We start from the raw sequence: 22,145 nt of genomic DNA on the forward strand, positions 1-22,145 counted from the left end.
GGTGTCGCGCACCGATAATAGCCGCTCTACAAGCTCACGAGGCGTCGCGCTGCGACGCCCTGTGAGCTTACAGATCGGCTATTTTCGGTGTGCAGGAACTCGAGCTGTCATTGGCCGACTGACTCCAGCAGGAACAGCAGGAACATTATCCATCCATCCCATGATCCATCCCCCTCCTGGCTTAGCGCCGCCCTACTACGGTTTATTATACGCCATCGTCTGGTGAAATGTATGCATTGCAAATACGTAATGCAATATGATGGTACTGAAAGAACAGCAGCCTACTTTGATATGATGATGATGTGCTTATGGGCCGTGCACTGGCCGTGCTGCAGCAGGTGCATCTATAGAAGAGAACATGTTGATGGTGGCCTGGTGGGCATTCAAAGAGAGATTGCATTGTTCAATCATCTCTACTGCATCAAAAGAAGATAATGAATACTAGCACCATCGTGATCACAGAAGGACATGCAGCATCCACAGAATGTGTGGACTTTTAATGTTGCTGTGACCTGGCTGTGAGAACTCAAAGCTCAGAAATACACTATGATCATCATTTACAGACATTTATTTGAATCTGCAATTTGTATTCAGACCCTCACCGGCAAATAGAATAGAATAGAATAGAATAGAATGTGTTTGGATACTGCGCTGATATTACATTGATTCAATGCATTCATGTTATCCATTGATAACAGCTTTTCCAACGATGATCCATGTAATCTTATATAATAGTAGAGTACAGCCTCCACCTCCATCACTCTTCTTGCTCCATTCAAGGCTGAGTGGCTTCTACTCTCTTGGCCAGCTTTTGGTTACTATTGGCAACTAGAGCGAGTCAATATGAAGGGAGGGCATTTTGTTGAATTACAAATGAAACGAAACAATGAACAGGCACAAAGCTCTACTTGTACGTATCGGGTGTCCAAAGGGGAGCTCTTTTGATGTTTGTGTGGTGTATCTTAAACACAAAATGGTGGTGAAAGGGGTTGGCTGACCTCACCTACAACCTACAACATAGGTTTTCATTGTTAACCACTTGAAGCATAGCGTGCCTATTCTGGACATGGCACTCATTTAGTGAAAATAGCCACTCTACCAGTTCACAACCCGTTGCGTTGCTACACACTGTGTGCACGTAGATCACCTGTTTTCAGCAAAGATATTTGTTGCAGAGGGAGAAAAGATGAGTCAAAGAACAGACTTGAGTTCAACAGTCTGTTCAACGACATATAGACATAGGATTTAAGTGGTTAACCTGTTATTAATTCAACTTGTCATCTGACAAGTTGAAACACATTCAGCATAGACACACACCCAGTCCTACACAGTCCTGTCAGTAGTTCTTCTGGACTCTGTATCCCTTGGTAGAGTAATAACCATGTTTTTTATGATTCACATACTGTTTAGTGTTAATAACGATGAAAGTGTGCAAATGGACGTTATGGACCCTTACGGGTTAATTGAGTTATTACCTGTGTGAACAGTTCACTCATGTGTAAATACAGAGTTTCCATCATGTTTTGGCTGTCTCAGATTTTCTTCTGTTCAAACAAAATGTTTGCCTACCTGACCTGTGAGTAGAGGGACCGGCTCACACATTGGTGAATTCATGGATATATTGTATACATTTGTGTTTGTAACTGTTTGTTTCCCATCCTAAATGGTAAATGGTGCATTTATATAGCGCGTTTATCCAAGGCAAACAGGCAACCTTGCGGTTACCAGCCAGCCACTCTACCCCTAAGCCACCACTGCCACATCCTACACATGCTCACACACAAACACGCACGCACGCGCACGTGCACACATGCACACACGCATGCACGCGCTCACGCACATCTCTTGTGGTTTCCATACATACAGCTAATATGTTTTCTATTGCACTTGGACAAAGCCTTGCCACATTGCTCAGAGGGTGGTTGGTTAAAATGACACCAAGAGGAAGCTGGGTTATCCATCACATGTCATATGTGGGAAGGGAACAGTCAAAGTCAATGGCATCCCTTAGCTCTAATAACCCTCAGCATTGTCTGTGTGATGGATAAGCAGCTGCCAATAGCAGCCTCATGGTACCTCACAACTCTGCATTGGACTGGGTTATTTAGCAGCATAGCCCCACAGGTCATTACTCCTCTCCTTTTCTGCCTCTCTTCTTTAGTGCTCTCTTTTTCCTCTTCTGTTCTCAGTTTGCCTCTGCTTATTTCTCTCATTCAAAAAAATGTCTCATTCCCTCTTAACCACTTTGTTTGAACCTACTCTGGAGGGGCAACTGGTGAAAATAGCCAATTGGCTATTTTTCTGCAAAGACATTTGGTGTAGAGTAACTGCCTTTCTCTCCGTCATTTCTCTTCAAGGGTGCCGGTACATCAGAGGAATGCTTTATACATGGCCCCTTGGCGAGATGCATGGCTTCCAGACATATAGTATGTCCAAGAGGCAAAAGTTGCATCTAGGGTCTAACGAAAAGAACATCAACAGGAGGACACTTAAAGAGAAACCAGGCCATGATCCTCGCTATGCCTTAGTAAGCCCTCGCAAAACGGAAAAGGCAGATTTTTCTCTTTAAAAATCAGTACAGTTTATTAAGATCACAGAAGTAAACATTAGTGCATGCGTCTTTAAGACCACATGAATGACCATAAGGGAAACATGCTTAATACATGTATAAGGCGTATTAACATATCTTACTTAATAGAATATGAATGTATACACTGACAGCCTGTCAGACTTATGTCTAGACAGGAACTACATTCCATTATAGTAACCATAAACAGTCAAATCCAGTGTTACAAATGGATAAACACCAAATAAACACTTTTAGATCAATGGAAATTTGCAGTATGCAGTAGTATGCAGTATACAAATGGCCATTTTTCGATAGGACAGTGGAGAGAGTGACATACAGAGTGACAGGCAGCAAATCAATCACCAGGCTCGGGAATCAAATCCGGGACACACTGTCAGTCATCAAAGCCTATGTGCTGTGCGCCTTAACCACTTAATCGCATCAGTGCCTTAACCACATCAGCGCCAATGACCAAGGGCAACAGGGAACCTCTTCCTTTTCTTTGTGCAACCATTGTGACATCACAGGCGATGGTCGTGACTCAGAGGTGTTCCCCATTGAGAGTTAATAACGACCCCGGGGGGGAACACCACACAGTAGCACACTGTTGGCTGGAATTGAAGGATCATGGGTAAAATCAGTCAGCCCACACATGTGCAATGAAGTGAGACACCACTAGACTGTTGTTTGTTGGTTTATGCTTATTGATAAGTGAAGTGAAGTGTGCGTGCGTGTGTGCGCGAGTGCGTGCGAGCTCGCGTGTGTGTGTTAGGGGCTCTCAAACGCCCCAGGAACATCAGCTGTCTGAACGGAGACAACCAAGATGACAGATTTTAGTCCCACGATAGCAACAGCCTGCAAACTAGGCTAGATAGAATGATAAGATGACAGTTGTTTTGCCCTCATTCTTAATTTGATTTATAACCAAACAGATGGTGCTTTTATTGCACTCTCTTTCTTGCTTGTACTGTTGTGTACCTAATCTGTGAAGGTGTTACATAAAGTTAGGTGGCAGCTACTGAACAAATGTCTGTGTCTGTGTATAATAGGCGTGAGTGTGAATCATTAGATATAAAACATGTTAGTTGTCCATTGAGAGATAACACACGACAAGGCCATTCATGATACAAGAAGAGCACTTTCAGACTTCTGTTCACGCTCAATCAAGCTCAAATGGAGCATAATGCACATATCAATGCTCTCCTAATAGGGTGGCAGAAGAGAAGAGAGAAAATGAATTAACTGCTCAATAACCTGTAATGATCCAGTGTTGTCTACTGACTCTATGACACTAACATGATTAGATTTTTACTCTGACTCCATGTCAAACTGAAATATAAATAAAACAGCAAAGATATTTTATCAAGAAAATAGGTTGGGAGATTTTATTTCCTTCTTTTTTTAGGGACGATTAATGATTAGTAGGCTACTGTCAGAGAGAGGGAATTGCAAGAGATAGAGACTATTTGGCATTCACCATTTACCCACATGAAGCATCTCTATACTAATGTCAAGAACATTAATCAAACGTAGGTGAACATTCAGTGAAAATAGCAAATCTACATGCTCACAAATGAATACATCCCAAAATGTGATGATCAACAGTGTAACCAGTGCAATATACTATATTCTCTATATGTTTAATAAACGTAACAACTGGTCATGTGATACTGCCTGATGACATTTTGTTCTGCATGCTTGTGAATTGTGACTCAACCGAATCATCACACAGAAGACTCTTAGGACAGAGGGTCTACAAAATTGTTTAAAAAAAATCAAAGTGTTTGCTGTGGCGCCATAGGGTGCCGTGATGCAAGTCCACGCGTGCCGCAGAACACTTATTATAAAATTTGGAATTCATCAGTAACATTTCAGCTCTAATATTTAACGTAAAATGGCCCTGACTTGCACTGTACAGTACTTGCATTCTTTTTGAGCGGTGCTAACCGCTCCAACGTGTGGCTTTGTGTGTTTATGCATTATTATTCCGCCCCCAATTCCCATTCAAGTCAATGGCAAAATAAATGACTATGACGTGATCACTAAATCATCATCAGACATCATCATCATCATGAAAAAAGACACCGCTCACTTCACACAAGTGTGATTTCTTTTTTGAGGTATATACAGGTTTAATGTTTGTTTTTAGTTCAATGTTTGTTTTAAAAACACCATTGACAATGGACAGACGTTTATTGTTTGTTTTTTATTTCAATGTTTGTTTTAAAAACGGCATTAACAATAAAGAAAATGTAATGTTTGTTTTGTCACCGTTTGTTTTACATTATCATTACATCACCTAATCATAGCAATCATAGAGTTAGAATTCCCTCCTCGATGTTGTAAGATGATATGCGCCCCTCACTTCACATGGGTGTGATTTCTTTATATGCAGCACACTCTGCCCTATTTTTATCAGTGCCTATACTTACACCTTATAACTAAACTTATTTTTTGTTACTATTTTGAAAAACCTTTTTTAATAAATAGCCGATCTACAAGCTCACAACGTGTCAATGTAGATCGGCTAGTTGAACAATGTTAAAATGCTTTTCAAAATAGTAAAAGAAAAGTCACAAAAGGCACAAAAAAGTAGCAGATTTACAAGCTCACAAATACCACAACACGACACGTTGTGAGCTTTTAGATCTGCTATTTTTGGCGAATATGTTCCCCCCAGATCCCAGATACTGAGGTTCAAGTGGTTAAACGTCAAGTATAAAATTATTTTCAATATCCTAATGGATATTCTCTCAAGCTTTCCTTGTGTTGTGTCATACTGTATCTTGGGGTTAGATATACATGTTTACATAACGTTTTATAAAGTAACATATAATTCAGGGGTGCAGTGGATGAAAAACGTATTCACAGGGCCCTGAGCCAAAAACACTCGAGAACCACTGCTGTAGGGTTTAAAACAAACAAACAAATTATATGAGTCACACAAAATGTATTTTGCAGTAAGATAAACAACTGTGAGTGACACAGTGAGACAGAAAACCATTGACTGCTGATAACTGAAGGGACTAGCACTACAGTATAGTAATGACTGCAGCTGAGCAGAAACGGCACGTTGGAACACGAATCTGTCCCTGGTATTTGGGGTGGGTAAATGCAGGCCAAAGGCAAGATCCTGAAACAGACCTACTTAGTATACGACAATTTGGAGTAACAACTAAAAATAAGCCTTGGTTTCAGTAACACATGTCAGCACTTTTACGGTGACATTGCAAAGTATTGGCATAGTCTGAATCAGTAGGTTAAACTATAGAGAATCGTCATGATAGACATTTACAGTAAATGGTGATGCATTACGCCATTTACCTGCACACTATTCTAAAGACAGAACTGAATTATAAAAGGGCACCAGTGCCATTATTTTCAATTGGGAACAGGGGAGAGTTTTGTACTGTGAATTGAAAATATTACATTACAGTCTGTAATGTCAGATCAGCCTTGATAGTTTGTTCTGACATTGTCATTTGAGCTGTCATATTACATTCTATCTCTCTCTCTGCTTTAGATTGTCCAATCTTTGTCAGTATCTATATGACTAAACAAAGGGTACAGTGACCCAGTAAGCCTCCATAATCATGGCATCGGCCCTCTGTCAATCTATGGAATGAATGATATATGAAGGAGAAGCCAAAATAGGAATATTCACGTTTATGAAAATCTTCTTTTAAGAGAATAGCTACTTTTTGTAGCAGCAGTGTACAGTATGAACACGCAAACTTAAGTTATAATAACTATATGTCAGTTATGTTGCAATTTGACAGCCATACTGTATACAATGTACAGTATACTTAGTTTAGTTTAGTTTATTAGTTTGTTTTTCTTTCCATACAAAACATTCTTAGTTCATCAGTTTTTTTCTTATTCTGGAAAAAAAAGGTAGACTGAAGCCTAGGCTTATTACGTCTACCCTTTTGTCCATTAAATAAAAATTATAAAAATGAAAATATATATGTACATCCCTTTTACAGGTCCTCAAACAACATAAACAGACAGGGACACTGTGCCATTCAGGCAGTCAGTGTTTTTGAGACTTTTGTCCATACCATTTTCCATTCTCCACCCTCTGATCTGTGCTGAAAGGGACAAACAGCAGGGGGTGCCAGATATCAGAGGGCAACTCTTTCACGTTAACCTTTTTCAACTGACTATGGCCTTTTCATCTGAGACACAATAACTTCACTGCCATGGCAGTGTACTTGGTCATTGTTGTGCAAGTGCAAGTTGCAACACACAGTGTAGATATGATTTGCACAAGATACAATGATCAGAAGTAGGCTACAGATGGTCATCTTTAATTCAAATCTATTGTAGTATAATGTGACTAAATAGGAATTGAGCATGAATTGCTTTGAAGATTTGTAGCATAACTATTTTCACTTAGGTTATATATTTAAGGTTAATACATGATAATAGCTGCTCTGATGCTAGTGTTCACTTAACTCTTAAAATTTAAAAATGTACCTGCAAACGTTCAAAGATACGTTGTATAAATTTGCTATGCAATATTATAATTATTTGAGCCCGTTATTATAATCATTGCTTATTAAAAAAAGAACATCATTAGACAAAAGCAGAGCAGAGCTATACATTGAATTCCCCAAGGCACTATTTAACTCAAAGTAATGTGCTCAAGACAAAATAACACACCCACAGCAGCTTAAAACAATTGTATTATGCTCCATATATGGCCAATACAGAATTAATTCCATATGTTGATCTGACATCAACTGACCTCATCTGACCTCATCAAACCCTGTACACTCAAGACACTGGCCCCACTGCTACCCTTTAGATCTGGAGCTGACCTGTTCTGACATGCCATCTGGAGCTGACCTGTTCTGACATGCCATATATATGGCCAGACCTCATCAAACCTGTACACTCAAGACACTGCCCCCGCTGCCACCCTTAGATCTCCATATATGAAGCTGACCTGTTCTGACATTCCATATGTTGATCTGACCTCCCATGCCAAAGCGTCAGTGCTCGCCCAGCAGTCTGCCGTCACCCAGGCGGATGCACACAGGCGTCTTACTGGTTGTATCTGTGTCCAAACTAAATCAATTGTTACTGGTAATTTTACATTTGATTTGAATAATGAATGGTTATGTCCGGGTGTAATATACTGTAAACGTCACAAAGAATTGGTCAAACAAGGACACGTTTTCTGTAAGTGGTCATTAAGAGACATTTCCTCTGCTAAGAGAAAAGCCTAATCGTGGACTTGGAAAAGAGGATTAGGACTTTTGCTCCAAATAAAGAACAGCGTAATCTTCCCTGCACCGTATACATGACAGAAATAACCATACACTTTGTAATAGTTATTCATTGGTGGAAACTGGAAAGTAACAAATATGTTTACTCATGTACCTTTTAGTAAATGAGTTAGTAGTGGTAGTGGGCTACTTGACTAGAGTATTTCCATGTTTTGATATACTTATAGCCTACTTCTACTCCAATATACATGCATCTCAGAGGCAGATATCGTACATTTTACCCTTTAGCCTATATGTGACAGCTTTACTTTTAGGCATAATTAAAATCAGACCCACATTTACCCAGCTCCATTAAAATGGTGAACCCATGCATTATAGCCTCGAATCCAATACAAATATAGGCCTATTATGGTGAAAATTAAATGTTCTACTGTAGGCTAGTTTGATGCCAATACTTTCTTTTACTCAAGTAGCTTAAAATATAACATTGAATACAGCTGGTCCTTTAACATATTAATTTCTACATTGTGGAATTTGTGGTAGGTCTATCTATAATCTATTATAATTTCTTAGTAAAGACTCGGCATACTTCTCCCACCAACCATGGGGATCCTTTGTAATATTGCGTGAAAATAACCCTTGAGGAGAGTTTTAAAACAGTTTCTATGTATTTTCATTTCGAGTCCCAACCCCATCCCCGTCCCTGGAGACCCTCAGGTATGTGGAGGAAGGGTCTCTGCGTTGTGGACGCGGCTGACAGCTCCTCACTATTGGCCAACAGGGAACACTTTACCTGTGAGGGGGAGTGGTGCTGTTCTGTTCGTCATCGTCGGAGTCGAGATCAGGATCAACTTTTCCTTCGTTCAACGATCCGGAGAAGTAGAAATCCGCGAGAACGGCTTGGAAGTGAATAAACGACTCCAACAGGACTCCGAGCATGGAGCCTATAACGTCGTGGAGAGAGGAGAAAGTCAGCGAATGGCTTAAAGGTGAGGCGCGTTGTGCTTTTTATAAAGTTGATCTCTTCGTTCTCAGGTATTTTGGCTCGTACAGTAACTAGGTCCAAAATAGAAGCGCGGCACAATCCTCTTGGAAGGGAAAGGTGGAATGAGGAAGTGGCCTGGCTGTAGCAGTGAGAGGCCATACAAATCTTATTCTATTTCGCTGTCAACAAAGTGAACAAACTAGCAATTTTAACTCAGAAGGCTTGTAAACGTATGGCTAAAACATGCTTGGAATTTCCACAAGCACAAGTTGCTGCAATGAGAAGAAAAGCACATTGTGATTTATTATGGGCATGTCTCTGTAAGATAGCCTACATATAAACCTACGCTGATTTATAGCCTACTGTCTGTACATTAGGCCAATATTTCCCACAGCTGTCATGCAGCGAACTCACCTGCCTGCCTTACAAATAACAACGGTGGTCCCGTCTAGATGCATGGCTTATTATCACACTGCGTTGCAACATTCAGGCCTTTTCATGTAATGACCCATTTGTAACAAAGTCACAAGATATACTTATAGTAAGCCGACTGCTTGCACAACTGGTTTGAAGAACACGAGATGTGCTTGATAATAATAGAATAGAATAAAGTTATGATTTTTCTAGGATTGTTTTTAATATTATTTTAGCATTTTATTTATGGTAGCCTATAAAAAAGTGAAAGTAAGTTAGTAGGCCTACAATAAGCCATTGCTACACAGTAAAGTCCTTTGTGTTTGTTTATTGTGTGTAGCCCTATCTAGTACAGTAGGCTATACCTGCATGTTTTGAAGAAGAGCAGTCCTTTTGGGCTTAGAGACTAGTAAATGTCATTAACCCCTATCATCCTATGTTCTGTGGGCATATTCATGTCCACTTGTGTCTCTACCTGTTATGCATGCAGTGAGTTTCTGTCATAGGCAAAAATCCACCTATTGGTGGCGCTATAACAGGCCATTGTGAAAAGGGTGGGATATATTCCTCAGCCTAGTAGGAAAGTGCATGAAAGATTTAACTTAAATTGCACCCTGCGTTCATGACTTTACCATTTTTGTTCAAAACGGGCCAATCCTGCAATGTTAGCCAATTAGGATGGAATATGAAATATCGGACAGATCCATCTTACTTGAGCACATGACTATAGAGATACTGTGTAACTATTTGCGGGATTTTTGGACAAAATCTGGAGGAGTAATAAAAAAAAAAGTGTTTTACAAATGTCGGCCTCCTGGTGGCGCGATAACAGGCCGTTCTGGGGCAGAGGTTCATCGTTGGCATATAGGGAGTGTGTGTGCAAAGTTTGGCATCGACCGCGTTAACGGTACCGGAGATTAGCTGGTAACGGACGGACACACGGACGGACGGACACACATGCAAAACATACTCTCTCCCCATGCCTTCGGCCTGGTGGAGACAATAACAACAGCAAGATACTAAAGAATAGCCTATGCCTATGTCATGACATTTTGCCAAATTTGTGTGTGTGTGTGTGTGTGTGTGTGCGTGTGTGCGTGTGTGCGTGTGTGTGTGTGTGTGTGTGTGTGTGTGTGTGTGTGTGTGTGTGTGTGTGCGTGCGTCAATGCTATCAGGTATGGATCCTACCCTTCAGCAGTACCCGTTCTCGGAGTGGCAGTTGTCAGGTCTGGATCTACTCCAGTTGTGCTCCCAAGACCTGGACCGTTTGGGGGTCCACAAGATAGGACACCAGGAACTCATACTGGAGGCTGTGGAGAAACTCTGCTCCCTGGTGAGAGAGGGATACTGGTGTGTGTGAGTGAGTGAGTGAGTGAGTGAGTGAGCAAATTGCTTTTGCCAATGTTCTAATAATAGAATCAGAAGGGTCCGTGGTCTTGTTTGGATAGACCATGAGCTATAGACTTGGACTAATCCAGACAATTTAAGCAACAAGCAACCTTTTTGCACTACAAGTGCTGGTCCACTCAGTTCTACATGGATTAGGACCATGACGCAGAGGTTTGCATTAGCATTTGCACTTAATCCCCAAGTTTTGTCTTTTGTGATCACCGTCAGTCACATGCATCACGATACAATTGTTATTTCAGTTTTCTTTGCAAAATCAAAGGACTAGTAAACCAACGCCGATTTAGTCCTCGCACAAATACAGTACATCCACCTAATCCGTTCCATGCAAATTTGGGAAGTGTTTGTAGTTTGCTAAAAATAAAACTTCCTCCTTTCACCCTTGTGAGTCTCTCTCTCATTCATTTTCTGCAACGCAATTAATATACTCCCCCTCTTCTCCTCCTCACGTGCTCCTTTCATTGATCTTTCATAGTCTCTATTCAACTTTCAGAGAATTCTCAGGAAAACAATAGTACCTTTTTTCCATTCTCAGAATGGCCTTTGTTTCCATGGAAGGATTAATTGGGGTGGGGAGTACCAGGCAGGGTTCCAACTTGAGTTGATAGCCATCAGGCCACTGCTAACGCAGCTTACATTTCTGGCCTGGGCCTGGGTCGACTGGTGGACCGTGATGGATATTGCAAGAGATTTTAATGATAATATAACATTAATATAAAAAAGTATGTCTCTTTAAAACATTGAAAGGTGAGTTCTCATTGTGATGAATTGGAACTGTATAGTATAGTCACATTAATTAATCCAAGCCAGCACACAATCAATGAATTGATCATAGCATGCTATGGACTGGAAATGCTCACGACCCACCCATCTGACCACTTAACAAAATGGCAGCCGTGTGGTCTGATAGGTGGGCCGCGAACGCTTTCCAAGTGGGCCCTGATCCAAAAAAGGCTGAGAACCACTGATTTAAACACCTATTTCTTTCAGGACAACTCACAGCATTGACATAATGTAGTAATCACGTAATAATAGGTTCGGTTTTGGTGGATGGATTGGATATACAGTACTTTTATAGCTATCTGCGCATAGACTTCGATCAGGAGTGACATTATCTCTGATACAAGCAGATTTAAACACTTAAACCCTATAGTCTTAGAAAAACAGGATTGAGTTACAGCTGTACAGCTGCTCTGTACACCTTTTTTCGTCTATACCAAATATCTTCATCAAAAATAGACGATCTACGTTCCAAAAGTTTTGATCTTGTAGATCTGCTATTTTTAGTGAACGTTCCTTCCAGAATAGGTATGCTGTGGTTCAGGTGGTTAAGCAGGTGGATAATATGTGAAGAAGGTGGCTGAATAAAGTAGCTGATGATATTCAGAGCAACAACGGGAGAGCAGCGTGATGGCCAGCTGATGAATTTAGTACACCCTGCATTACCTGTAAATACTTCACACTAATGTAAATGCCTGAGAATTAGCGACAGTTTAATGCAAAGTCCAAATTAATGATTGATGATTGTGTGTGTGTGTGTGTGTGTGTGTGTGTGTGTGTGTGTGTGTGTGTGACTGTGTCTGTGTGCATGCGTGTGTGTGTGTGTGTGTGTGTGTGTGTGTGTGTGTGTGTGTGTGAGTGTGAGTGTGTTGTTGGTTTTGAACAAGAAGTACTTTCTCTGGGGTGCCCGCTGGCCTAGTGGTCCAGGCGCATGCCACATAGGCTTTGGCCTGACAGTGTGTTCGAGTCTCGTTCATAACGACCCTTTCTGCTCTCTCCCTCTTTCCTGTCCATCTTCACTTGATACTATCAATAAAGGCAGAAAAGCAAATAAAAAAACTAATCTTTAAAGGCTTAACACATGGGCACAATGGTGGGAGATGAGTGTTTTACAAGAGAGAACAGATTGGCCTTCACTACTCACAGCACGACTGTCTGCCTCTCGACCTCTCGATGTATTAAGATTGAGAGGATGCACACATCTGTTTGATCTGCACTCAAGTCTCGTACTTACTAGTACTTACGGCAACAAGTGTTGTGCTCGGCTCGCATTCTGTAAATGACTGTCCGATCTGCGAGAGACGTGATGGAACATGACAAGACCACATGCTCTCTCAAGTACACGGTCACTTAATTAACCAGCACTGCTTTGAAAAGGCCATGAAAGATTCATGACCACTTGATGACACACGGTACAAGTCCTGAGTGTTAATGTGTCCATTTGTAACTCCTTGCGGGTTCATTTGGTTACTTTTCTACAATCTCAGTGTGTTAAGTCGACACTCAGGATTTTACTGTGCATGTGATTGTTCAGGGTGGTTTGTGTGGTCAGACCCTCTCTATGAGGTAGGCTTACAAGGACCAAACCTCTTGTCACATCTCACACTGCTTACCATATTGGCAGCCGCAGGACGGAAGGGAGACATGAGAAGCTCTTTTCTTTTAAATGTGATTCTATTTTTCTATTTAGCACTTGCTGCTGTTTCCAATGGGTAATCAGTGACAGTTTTCATCTCTTTATCATCTCTGAAGACTAAAGACCAAGCCAGAAATCTAGGTGTAATTTTGGGTTCTGAACAACATTTTAGCACGTCAAGTTAATAACAAAGTCAACCTAATTTCACCTTAAAAATATAGCAAGAATTTGGATTTATTATATAAACTGATCCCTGGCTTTATCTCCAGTAGGTTAGACTACTGTAATGTTCTCTCAGCTGCGTTCACAGTTAGGCAGATATAAAGATACATGATCTGATGCTACCATTCATTTTCAATGGAATCCAGTGACATGAGATACCAAGCGACAAATACAGTATGCTGTGAATCTTTGTATTTGCCCGTGTGAACGCCTGTTCTGAGAGTTAAAAAAAATAAAAATACGGTGAGACAGCATTTCATTATTATGCCACGTAGTTAGATAGAACAAACGTACTCATGCAAAACACTTTGTGTATGAAATGTGCTAAACAACTAAACTTTCGTTTGCCTTCCCTTGAGAGATTTCTGAGGAACACTTGAGGGTTTTACTGTGTGTCTGCCTAATGTACTCCCCAGACATACAGTATGGGTGGCGAGAGCCTGCGTGGTCTGACAGAGAAGCTGCGTGCCGTAGCCCAGACCCTTCAAATGGGCATCCAGGGCCGATGGCGTGTCAACACCTATGATGGGCAGACTACCACGAAGCTGCCTGCCCATGTACTGCAGGTTGTTGTGGAGCTCATCACCTCTGCCAAAGGGCTATTCTCCCTGCTCAACAGGTTTGTGGTATCTGTGATAATCTAATTGATAATACAAAGTACACTCTGTTTGATCAGCTTTTCTGTGTTTTTTGTTTTGTTTTGTTGGATTGTGTAAGCTCAAACTAATTTGATTATACAATAACAGTGGTTGTAAGACGTTCATTACCAATAGTGAATGTAGAATGTTCTAAATAGTGGTTTACTACCCTAAAGGGATTGTTTTGGTGCAGTCACTGCAGTGCGATGTTGTCCCTTTGTTAAAATGCTGATATCTAATCTGATCTTTAAAAGCCCACCCCCGCTTTCTTTCTCTCTTCATTGCTGCCTGGAGTTAAGTTACACTTTGTCGTATGATAGTGTCATGCGTTGAAAATAGCCGATCTACAACTTGACAACGTTGCACTTTGCAACATGTGTTAGTCCGACTACAGCCAGGCAATGTGGAGTGGGACATTTGGTATATAGTTTTTTTTATTGGCCTAAAATATTGTCTATTATACAATACAATATACATACATTCATGAATCCACTTGCTGACTGGCTGTCGGTATTGAGCAATATAAGGCAAAAAATTCAAAATTCCATTCCAAGCGTAACGCTGGCTGCCTGTTGCTGCTATTGTAACAAATTAAATTTCCCCTCGGGGATTAATAAAGTATTTTCCATTCCATTCCATTCCAAGCATTAGTTTTGCACAAAAACACTTTTGAAAATATTGCCTGATATAGGTTGTTAATGGTATGATCACATATAGAGCACTGAAGTCTGACGTCACTTTCAGTAGAGGGCGCCAGTACACAGGTTCATGAATTTTTTTATTTGCATTGAAATCCTCATAGGGGGATTTTTAGGTCGCTTCATATAAGAACTGTGTTTGAAAAATAAACCGATCATCCCGGGAATTTCTGTCAGGGGGGTGGCTGTGCTTCGTTAATGATGTCCATTAATATTTGATACAGCCAGTTTCTGGAGAAAATGGAATTAATGTGGCCGCAATAGCCTTGAAACTACAACTACACAAGCAATGTCGCTGCTAATATGTCACGCCCAGCTGTCAACACATTGCGTTCCTGAGATTCCTCGTTGACGTAACCTCAGCTGGCGGTGACTCGACTCGTACTAACCACGAAACATTAAATATCAATACAAAATAAGTTAAAAATAATAATTAACATGTCATTTGTGCGACGGGCAGCTGCAGTCACCCCGCCTACCCGGAGATGTAGTCTCTGGGTTGTTTGACTCGTTTCTAGTGCTTATTGTGTTACTCTTTGGGTATATAAACTTGTACATTTCCACAGTCGATGCTTCATATCCATATGAGTGAAAAGGCCGGGATGATCGGTTTATCTTTCAAACACAGTTCTTATATGAAGAGATCTAAAATCCCCCTGTGGGGATTTCAATGCAAATAAAAAGTACACAAACCTGTGGACTGGCGTCCTCTACTGACAGTGATCTCAGGACTTTGGTGCTCTATATCCCCCTATAAAAACAATTGGTCAATACCGACAGCCGGTCAGCAAGTGGATTCATGAATGTATGTATATATATATTATATACACAATATTTTAGGCCAATAAAAATACCAAATGTCCCACTTTAAACAAAAGAAGCCTGTTGGCTGCCGGACTATGTAGCTTGTTGATCCACCATTTCTGGCAAACACCATCGTACAAAGTATATTGACTTTAGTCCTCTTAATTATGAATGACAAAAGGAACTTTGTTCACTCTTCAATCAGTCTTTAATGCTGCTGCATGAATCCATATCTGTTCAGATACCAGTTCTTCCAGCTCAGCGGATACACAGCCAGCAGGAGCATCATAACCTTCTGTCAGGAGCTTGGGGCCATTGTGCAAAAGGTAGTGAATCCACTCAAGTATATCATCAATTCATGACAATCTAAAGTCACCCTGACATTTATGCCTCATTTATAGTTTTGCTCTCATAATTGGCAGCATCTGTTCATTCAGATAATCAAGGACAAGGACAGCCTGTAGTAAGAAATAATTCAATATCTTTTATATAGGCATTTCAAAAGCCTTTGTGAATGTCTGGTTGTCTGCTATAGTAAATAGTGTGTGTGTACTCTGTACTGTACTGTACTGTACTGTACTGTACTGTACTGTACTGTACTGTACTGTACTGTACTGTACTGTTATAGTGGTCAGTGTGAAGCTCAACCGTACTGTAACCCTTTAGGTAGCTCAACAGTGCCACCTTAGGTCACCCGGCGGTGTTGCCATACTGCAAACATACATAGGGACAGAGGGACATAGAGACACATGCGGCCATGCATTGGAGCGGTGTGCAACGCTCAAAAAGAAAGACAGCTACCGGTATTCTTGTTAGAATAGTTTTTGTATCTGCTTCCAACAACAGTTTTCTAACTTTTCTTTATTAAAACCGTTTTGCAGTGATTTTGTTTTTGTTGTTTATTAGTCATTGGCATGGTGCTTGTGTTGTTGCCATGTGCAAGAGGGAACTACAACGTATTGTTTGATCCCTGATTAGTCAGCCACACAAATGCAGCCTGCTACTCTCGGAACAACAAACACACTTCCTGCTCCTCTCGGGTAATACATTCTTTATCTTCGCATTCCTGGCATATTTTACTTGGTTGTACCTTGAAGAACCTTATATCAATATTATTTCCAAAGGAACGGGCTGTTTTCGGACTAATATGTCTACTGTTTTATAGCATGGTATTGTGAAATGCTCCTCTAACTAAAAAGGTGTGTTTTGAACAGTGTGAATGGCAAGTGGGAGAGAACTTGGTACAAGTATTAGAGGGCAAGCCTGGATATGTTATAGTGCTTAGAGGAAGGAGGGGAAGGAGGCCAGGGAGGGAGGGAGGGAGGGAGGGACGAAGAGAATGACAGACATGGATGACTGGTTACACTGAAACTCTTCTATTACTTGGCTCATAGGGTAGAGTGAGTCGTCGCCACACATAACAGACTGAGAGAAGTGTAAGGAGGAGAGGGTGTTGAGAGGGAAACATCTTAAATTGCTGTATATTTACATTTTAGTTACTGAACAGATGAAGAGACAAGCAAAGACATGAGGCAGAAAGATAGGGTGATAGAATAAGAATGATAATAATTAGACTAGAGGGAGGCAGGCGGAGAAAGACAGAGATTGTGTGAAAGGACCAGAGAAGCTGTAGGAGGGAGAGTGGGGTACTCAGTGTTTAGAGGGCTTTATAGTTCTCTATAGACCAGCCGTGGATGCTGCTCACCCAACACAACAGGTCAGGTACGCCACACTCCTCTTTGATTGGCTTCTTTTGGTTGATTGTTGAAGTTCACTTGAATATGCTTGTTAAGTTGTCACTAAGCCCCCTATGAGGATTTCACAATTCTTTTTACATTTATTATTGATTCTATAATGTATAATTTATTATTTTTTTATTTATTTGACTGATTATATTATTGGAAATCATTATGGCTACACAACACTATTAACCTTTATTGCTACTGTAAGTTTATTGTTTATTAAGGATCCCCATTAGTCCTCCAATTAAAACACATTCCGGTACAATGGAATTCTACCATTACAGTTAAAACAAAACAAAAAATGATTGAAGATTTTTTCGGTGTCACATTCTATAAATTATTCATTGATTACGCAGTATATTACTTTTTGGTTTACAAATCAAGAAATTACAAACAAAAAACTGTATATCCAATTACTCAGAGTTCTCTTAAGCGCATTAGTTCTTGGTAGTAAAGGCGGAGTAAAGTGACCACCCCAGTAAAGTGTCTAGTATTCGTGGTTGTAACAACAAAATGTGCAGGTTTACCAGTATGACAGATGTTAAACAGAAATGCCACAAGGCTACAGCCACTTTCATCCAAGAGTACTAGTGAGGCGTGCTGTACTGTTCTGAGTTAGCTTAAGTTTGTCCAAATCCTTTTTTGAAGCACTGGGCCAAACTGTTTGGCAATAATCAAGACTGGATAAAACTAGTGATTGTAATACAAGTTTAACTGTACTCCTCTTCTTATCATTGAAATGTTGATACTCATTTTATCCACCATTTTGGTAATCCAAGAAAGTGTTTAATCAATAATCACGCCCAACAACTTGGCCTCTTTAACCTGTTCAATAACACATAGCACATAGCACCTTGCAAAACAAGACTCAGCATACATCTGATTGTGCCTAGCATCCAAACTACTCTGGGCGGGGTTTTCAAAACTTTAAAACAAAATGCTGCTGCTGACCATGTCTTGTTTTGTAAAGACATTGCATTTTTTCCACGTTGCATTTTATTCTCGATGGGCAGGAACAGGGACTTATGGAAACGATGACACATATTGACTACCAGTGGTTAATTCAAGATGAATATTGAAATACAGGTGTTGCTGGCCTTGTCTATGGTAGCAACATTTAAAGTTAGCATTTTTTATGCCCGACCTCAGTGCAAATCTGCATTGTTAGGCAACGTACAGTTTCTGTTGTGTGTGACATCATCAGACCAGAGCTCAATAGACAGAAAGACAGAAAGACAGAGAGAGAGAGAGAGAGAGAGAGAGAGAGAGAGAGAGGTACCGTAACCTGAACATGAGGATTGAAGCGTTGTCAGTGCAATAGCCCCGGCAATGCCAGGCAAGCTTTGTGGCGCGTTTTCTGCTTGTGTACTTAGTCTAATTATACATGTGTACATTGTTTGTTACCTGAGTGGTAAGGAAAACGTGAATGACTATATTGGGCCATCCCGACAAGAAGCCAAAGCCATCATCTTCTCTTCGTCCTGGGTCCAGACTTCATCAAAGCACTAAGTACAGAGCCAAAAGAGAATGATCTTGTCAACTTCTACCAAACACAGCAATTGACTGCATACACATCAAAGTAAAGGCTAATTTACTCGTAAGTCAGACAACCCCTGTATCATAATTTGACAGTGACATTGATATATTGACTACAAATAAATTCCCAGAGCTATTAGTCATTAAAAAATAGTTAAATCCATAGACTACATCAACAGAAAGGGGAAACATGTTTTGAATTGACAAGCGCTTCATGAATGTTGTTGTTAAATGGCTGTCAAATTTAATATGTGTTTTCAGGTGTGAAGTATATGGAGAGCATTTCTAGAACAGTGCTAAAACGCATGTGTGGACAGAGATCATTTTGGATGTAGCCTAAGCAGTGATAAGCTTCAGGTTAGGCTGAGCCACGTGGACATTATGCATGCTCATGTAGCTAAATGCAGAGTGTAAAAGAAACAAGAGCAGAGGTGAGGTGTCCTTTTTGCAGTACACAGAGTATATGGAAGTCACAGTATTCTTTTGGTCAGACATAAAGCAGCGGGGAAGGAAGGCGGGAAATGACAGTGTGAGTGATTGTATTGAGGAACAATGACTTTTTTGCTAAAGCTTGAAAGTGATTGAATTTTGGGCCTGTCGACTACTTTTGTCCACAGAGGGCTGTCCAAACAGAGACAAGCCTGGGAGGGACTGGGTGGTGATTAAGAACCTCAACATCGTCAGTGCGTTGGAGGCTGTTTTGACTTTGGACCTTCACTGAGGTTGATCAGTGTTAGCAATTACTTGCTATTGTTTGCTCAGTTCCTGTTTTTTTGGGTATCCTGTGTGTGTGTGTGTGTGTGTGTGTGTGTGTGTGTGTGCACGTGCTATGTATCATTACCTGTTTTGACTGGTTAAAGTCATACATATTGTCCGTGCAGGGTTAGATATTGGATGTGTCGAGAGTATTTTAGTGAGTGTTGAACCTCCACTATAAAAGGACCGTTTGCACCTGTTTGGTGGTCAAGAGAACGTGGGGGTGGCCCCTCTTCCATACATGATCTGTCAGCATAGTATTATCAACAAGAGGCCAGGAGGTATTTGGAGGAACACACTCAATCCCACACATCGCAAACATGCCATATAAGACACTCCCATGTGTCCCTATATATCCACGACAATAACATCACCACCATAGCATATACATCAGAATATACTGTAGCGTATGCAGACCCTCACGCTGCAGATGCACATACGCAAAGTCACAACCAAAACCTACAAATGCATGAACACACACTACACCACGTTTACCTGTACACAGTCATGGGTGTTGCCATTAAGTTAGCCCCTGGCGTCTGGCGAGTTGACACTACTGTCCTCTGTTTAACCCACCGATTGTTGCGCTGTTCTTCATTATGATGTCCGCTTATGTAGAACAGGTTCCATAATGGCTAGCTAGAGCATATCTCACTGGGTTACCCACAGAAGAAAGGGTTCTCATTTCCTGTTTGTGTATGGGTGTGTGTCGTTTATGGCTGTGAGTGTGCATGCTTTGTTTTGTGTGTGTGTGTGTGGGGTGGGGGGGGGGGGGGGGTGGGGGGGGGGTGTGGGGTGTGGGTGTGCGAGCATGCGTGCAACGTGCGTGTATGTGTGTGTGTGTGTGATTTCCTCTCACCCTGAGGGAGGTGGCGGCCAGCAGTCAGCTGGTGCTGGGATCCCATACAGGAGTTCTCTCTCTCTCTCTCTCTCTCTCTCTCTCTCTCTCTCTCTCTAGCTTAAAGGGCTCAGACCACTTTGAACTAACACAGGCACCGACGCCACCAAACTAAGTCTGCGTGTGACATATGAGAGTTCTACTAATTGCACTGGATGTAAATAGAGTACGAAGGTGTCCCTCTCAGGTACAGTACAGTATGTGTGTCAAATTAGGAATGCTTCTCTGTAAACTGGAAGGCGAAGTTTTTTGTTTGTTTTGTTTAATCTTACATACCGTTGATACAAAACCCCTGATTGCTACTGTGTTTGTATGAGTACAACTAGACTAGATGTGTTTTTGTAATGAGGAACTTTATTTTGTGCGACTCAACCTTGACACAATGAGCCTTGATTTAGAGTTACTTACTTTATCACAAACAATTCTGAACTATATAAAATGCAGATTAGCTATTGATTCAATTTGTGTGTGGTGTGTGCGTGTGTGTGTGTGTGTGTGTGTGTCAGTGGTCAGACACACAGAGAAGGGGCAGTGAGCTGCAGGTGTAAAGCGATCTAACAGATGTACTCAGGTCTTTTTATAGCATGTGTGCCCTTTCTGGTTTACAGATGAACAGGGGGACACTCTGTTTACATTTATGTCCAAGCAGAGCTTAACTGTATTCATGGGTGTTCTTTTTGTATTTAACGTATTAGAGTTTACGTCAATTTGCTTATTCTTGATAATGCTATAATAATGTGGCAATAGATAATGTAATAATCCAATATTAGTTTTAAATATTTTAAGCTAATTCACTTGAAATATGCATCACCAAGCTCAGTTAAGTGCCCGTTATGTGTTTATATACATTCTTGGAATAAATTACATATTTTCAACTGGACAATTTGTTTGTTGTATAAGATCTTTTTTCCCTTTTTATAGTTTTTTTGCCTTTATTGATAGATCACAGTAGGTAGACAGGAAACAGGGAGAGAGATGGGGGGAAGACACACAGCAAACTTCCTCTGGATCTGGACTCGAACCCACGACGCATGCTGGATTACCAGCCAAGGTGGCTGGACCGCTAAGCCGGCCCAGGCCACATAATGTTTTTACTTATTTTTTTATTAAGTAAAAAACTCAATACAAAATATTTAAACTAGTGTACAGTACATCCTTGCATGCTTGTGTGCAAGTCTACCCAGTACATGCATAAAGTATTGTCAGCATGTTCCACCCACGCATCAGCATGTGTTTGTTTCCTAGACAACTACTGAGAAAGTTTGGAGGCATACACCATACAGTACTGGACGTATGATAGTCCATCACCTAACTGAACTGTCCGCAAGGCAACACACCGCTACACAATACAACACAGCAGAGCAGAGCACAATACAACACAACCACATAGGTAGAGGTTACTTCATTACACATGGTACAACTTGAAGCATTTTAAGATATATTTATTTATTTATATATAGATATATTATATAGATATATTTTAAGATGCTTACTCTGCTTATTCCGTTTTTGCACTTGTTGCTCTGTCCGGATAATGAGCGTCCTACAGTACATTGTTGTGATGCCAGTTGTGATGCTATCAATAATCTTGAATCTAATTAACTAAACTGATGATTTGATTTGATTTAATCTGATTTGATTTGATGCACAGATGAACATTCTGTAGATGAACCACTCATTGTCTCTGAGTTGACCTTTTCTAAATACATTATTCACATTAAACCTCTTGAGCACCATTGCCCCCGCCTGCGGGGACAGCAGCTGTCCACCTCTGAACAGCACTCAGCGGGTCAATGGAGACCCAATTGGTCTCCGGTTCCAACTCC

General features: G+C 40.8%; 1 protein-coding gene across 2 annotated transcripts in view; it reads left to right on the forward strand.

Annotated features, from left to right (window-relative positions):
* Positions 1 to 8,669: 8,669 nt before the first annotated feature.
* The window catches only part of cnksr1 (connector enhancer of kinase suppressor of Ras 1), a 38,905-nt gene continuing 25,429 nt past the window's right edge, over positions 8,670 to 22,145 (forward strand). The window contains exons 1-4 of one of the 2 annotated variants that reach the window (XM_080783923.1): positions 8,670 to 8,792; positions 10,378 to 10,535; positions 13,664 to 13,866; positions 15,629 to 15,713. In XM_080783923.1, coding sequence (XP_080640049.1) covers positions 8,741 to 8,792; positions 10,378 to 10,535; positions 13,664 to 13,866; positions 15,629 to 15,713 — 498 coding nt within the window. In that variant the 5' untranslated portion in view covers positions 8,670 to 8,740. Of the gene's footprint in view, positions 8,793 to 10,377; positions 10,536 to 13,663; positions 13,867 to 15,628; positions 15,714 to 20,372; positions 20,507 to 22,145 lie in introns of those variants that run through there. The other variant, XM_080783924.1, reaches the window with a different exon arrangement.

The sequence above is a fragment of the Protomyctophum bolini genome (genome assembly GCF_963924005.1).
Source record: "Protomyctophum bolini genome assembly, chromosome: 15".
NCBI lineage: Eukaryota > Metazoa > Chordata > Actinopteri > Myctophiformes > Myctophidae > Protomyctophum > Protomyctophum bolini.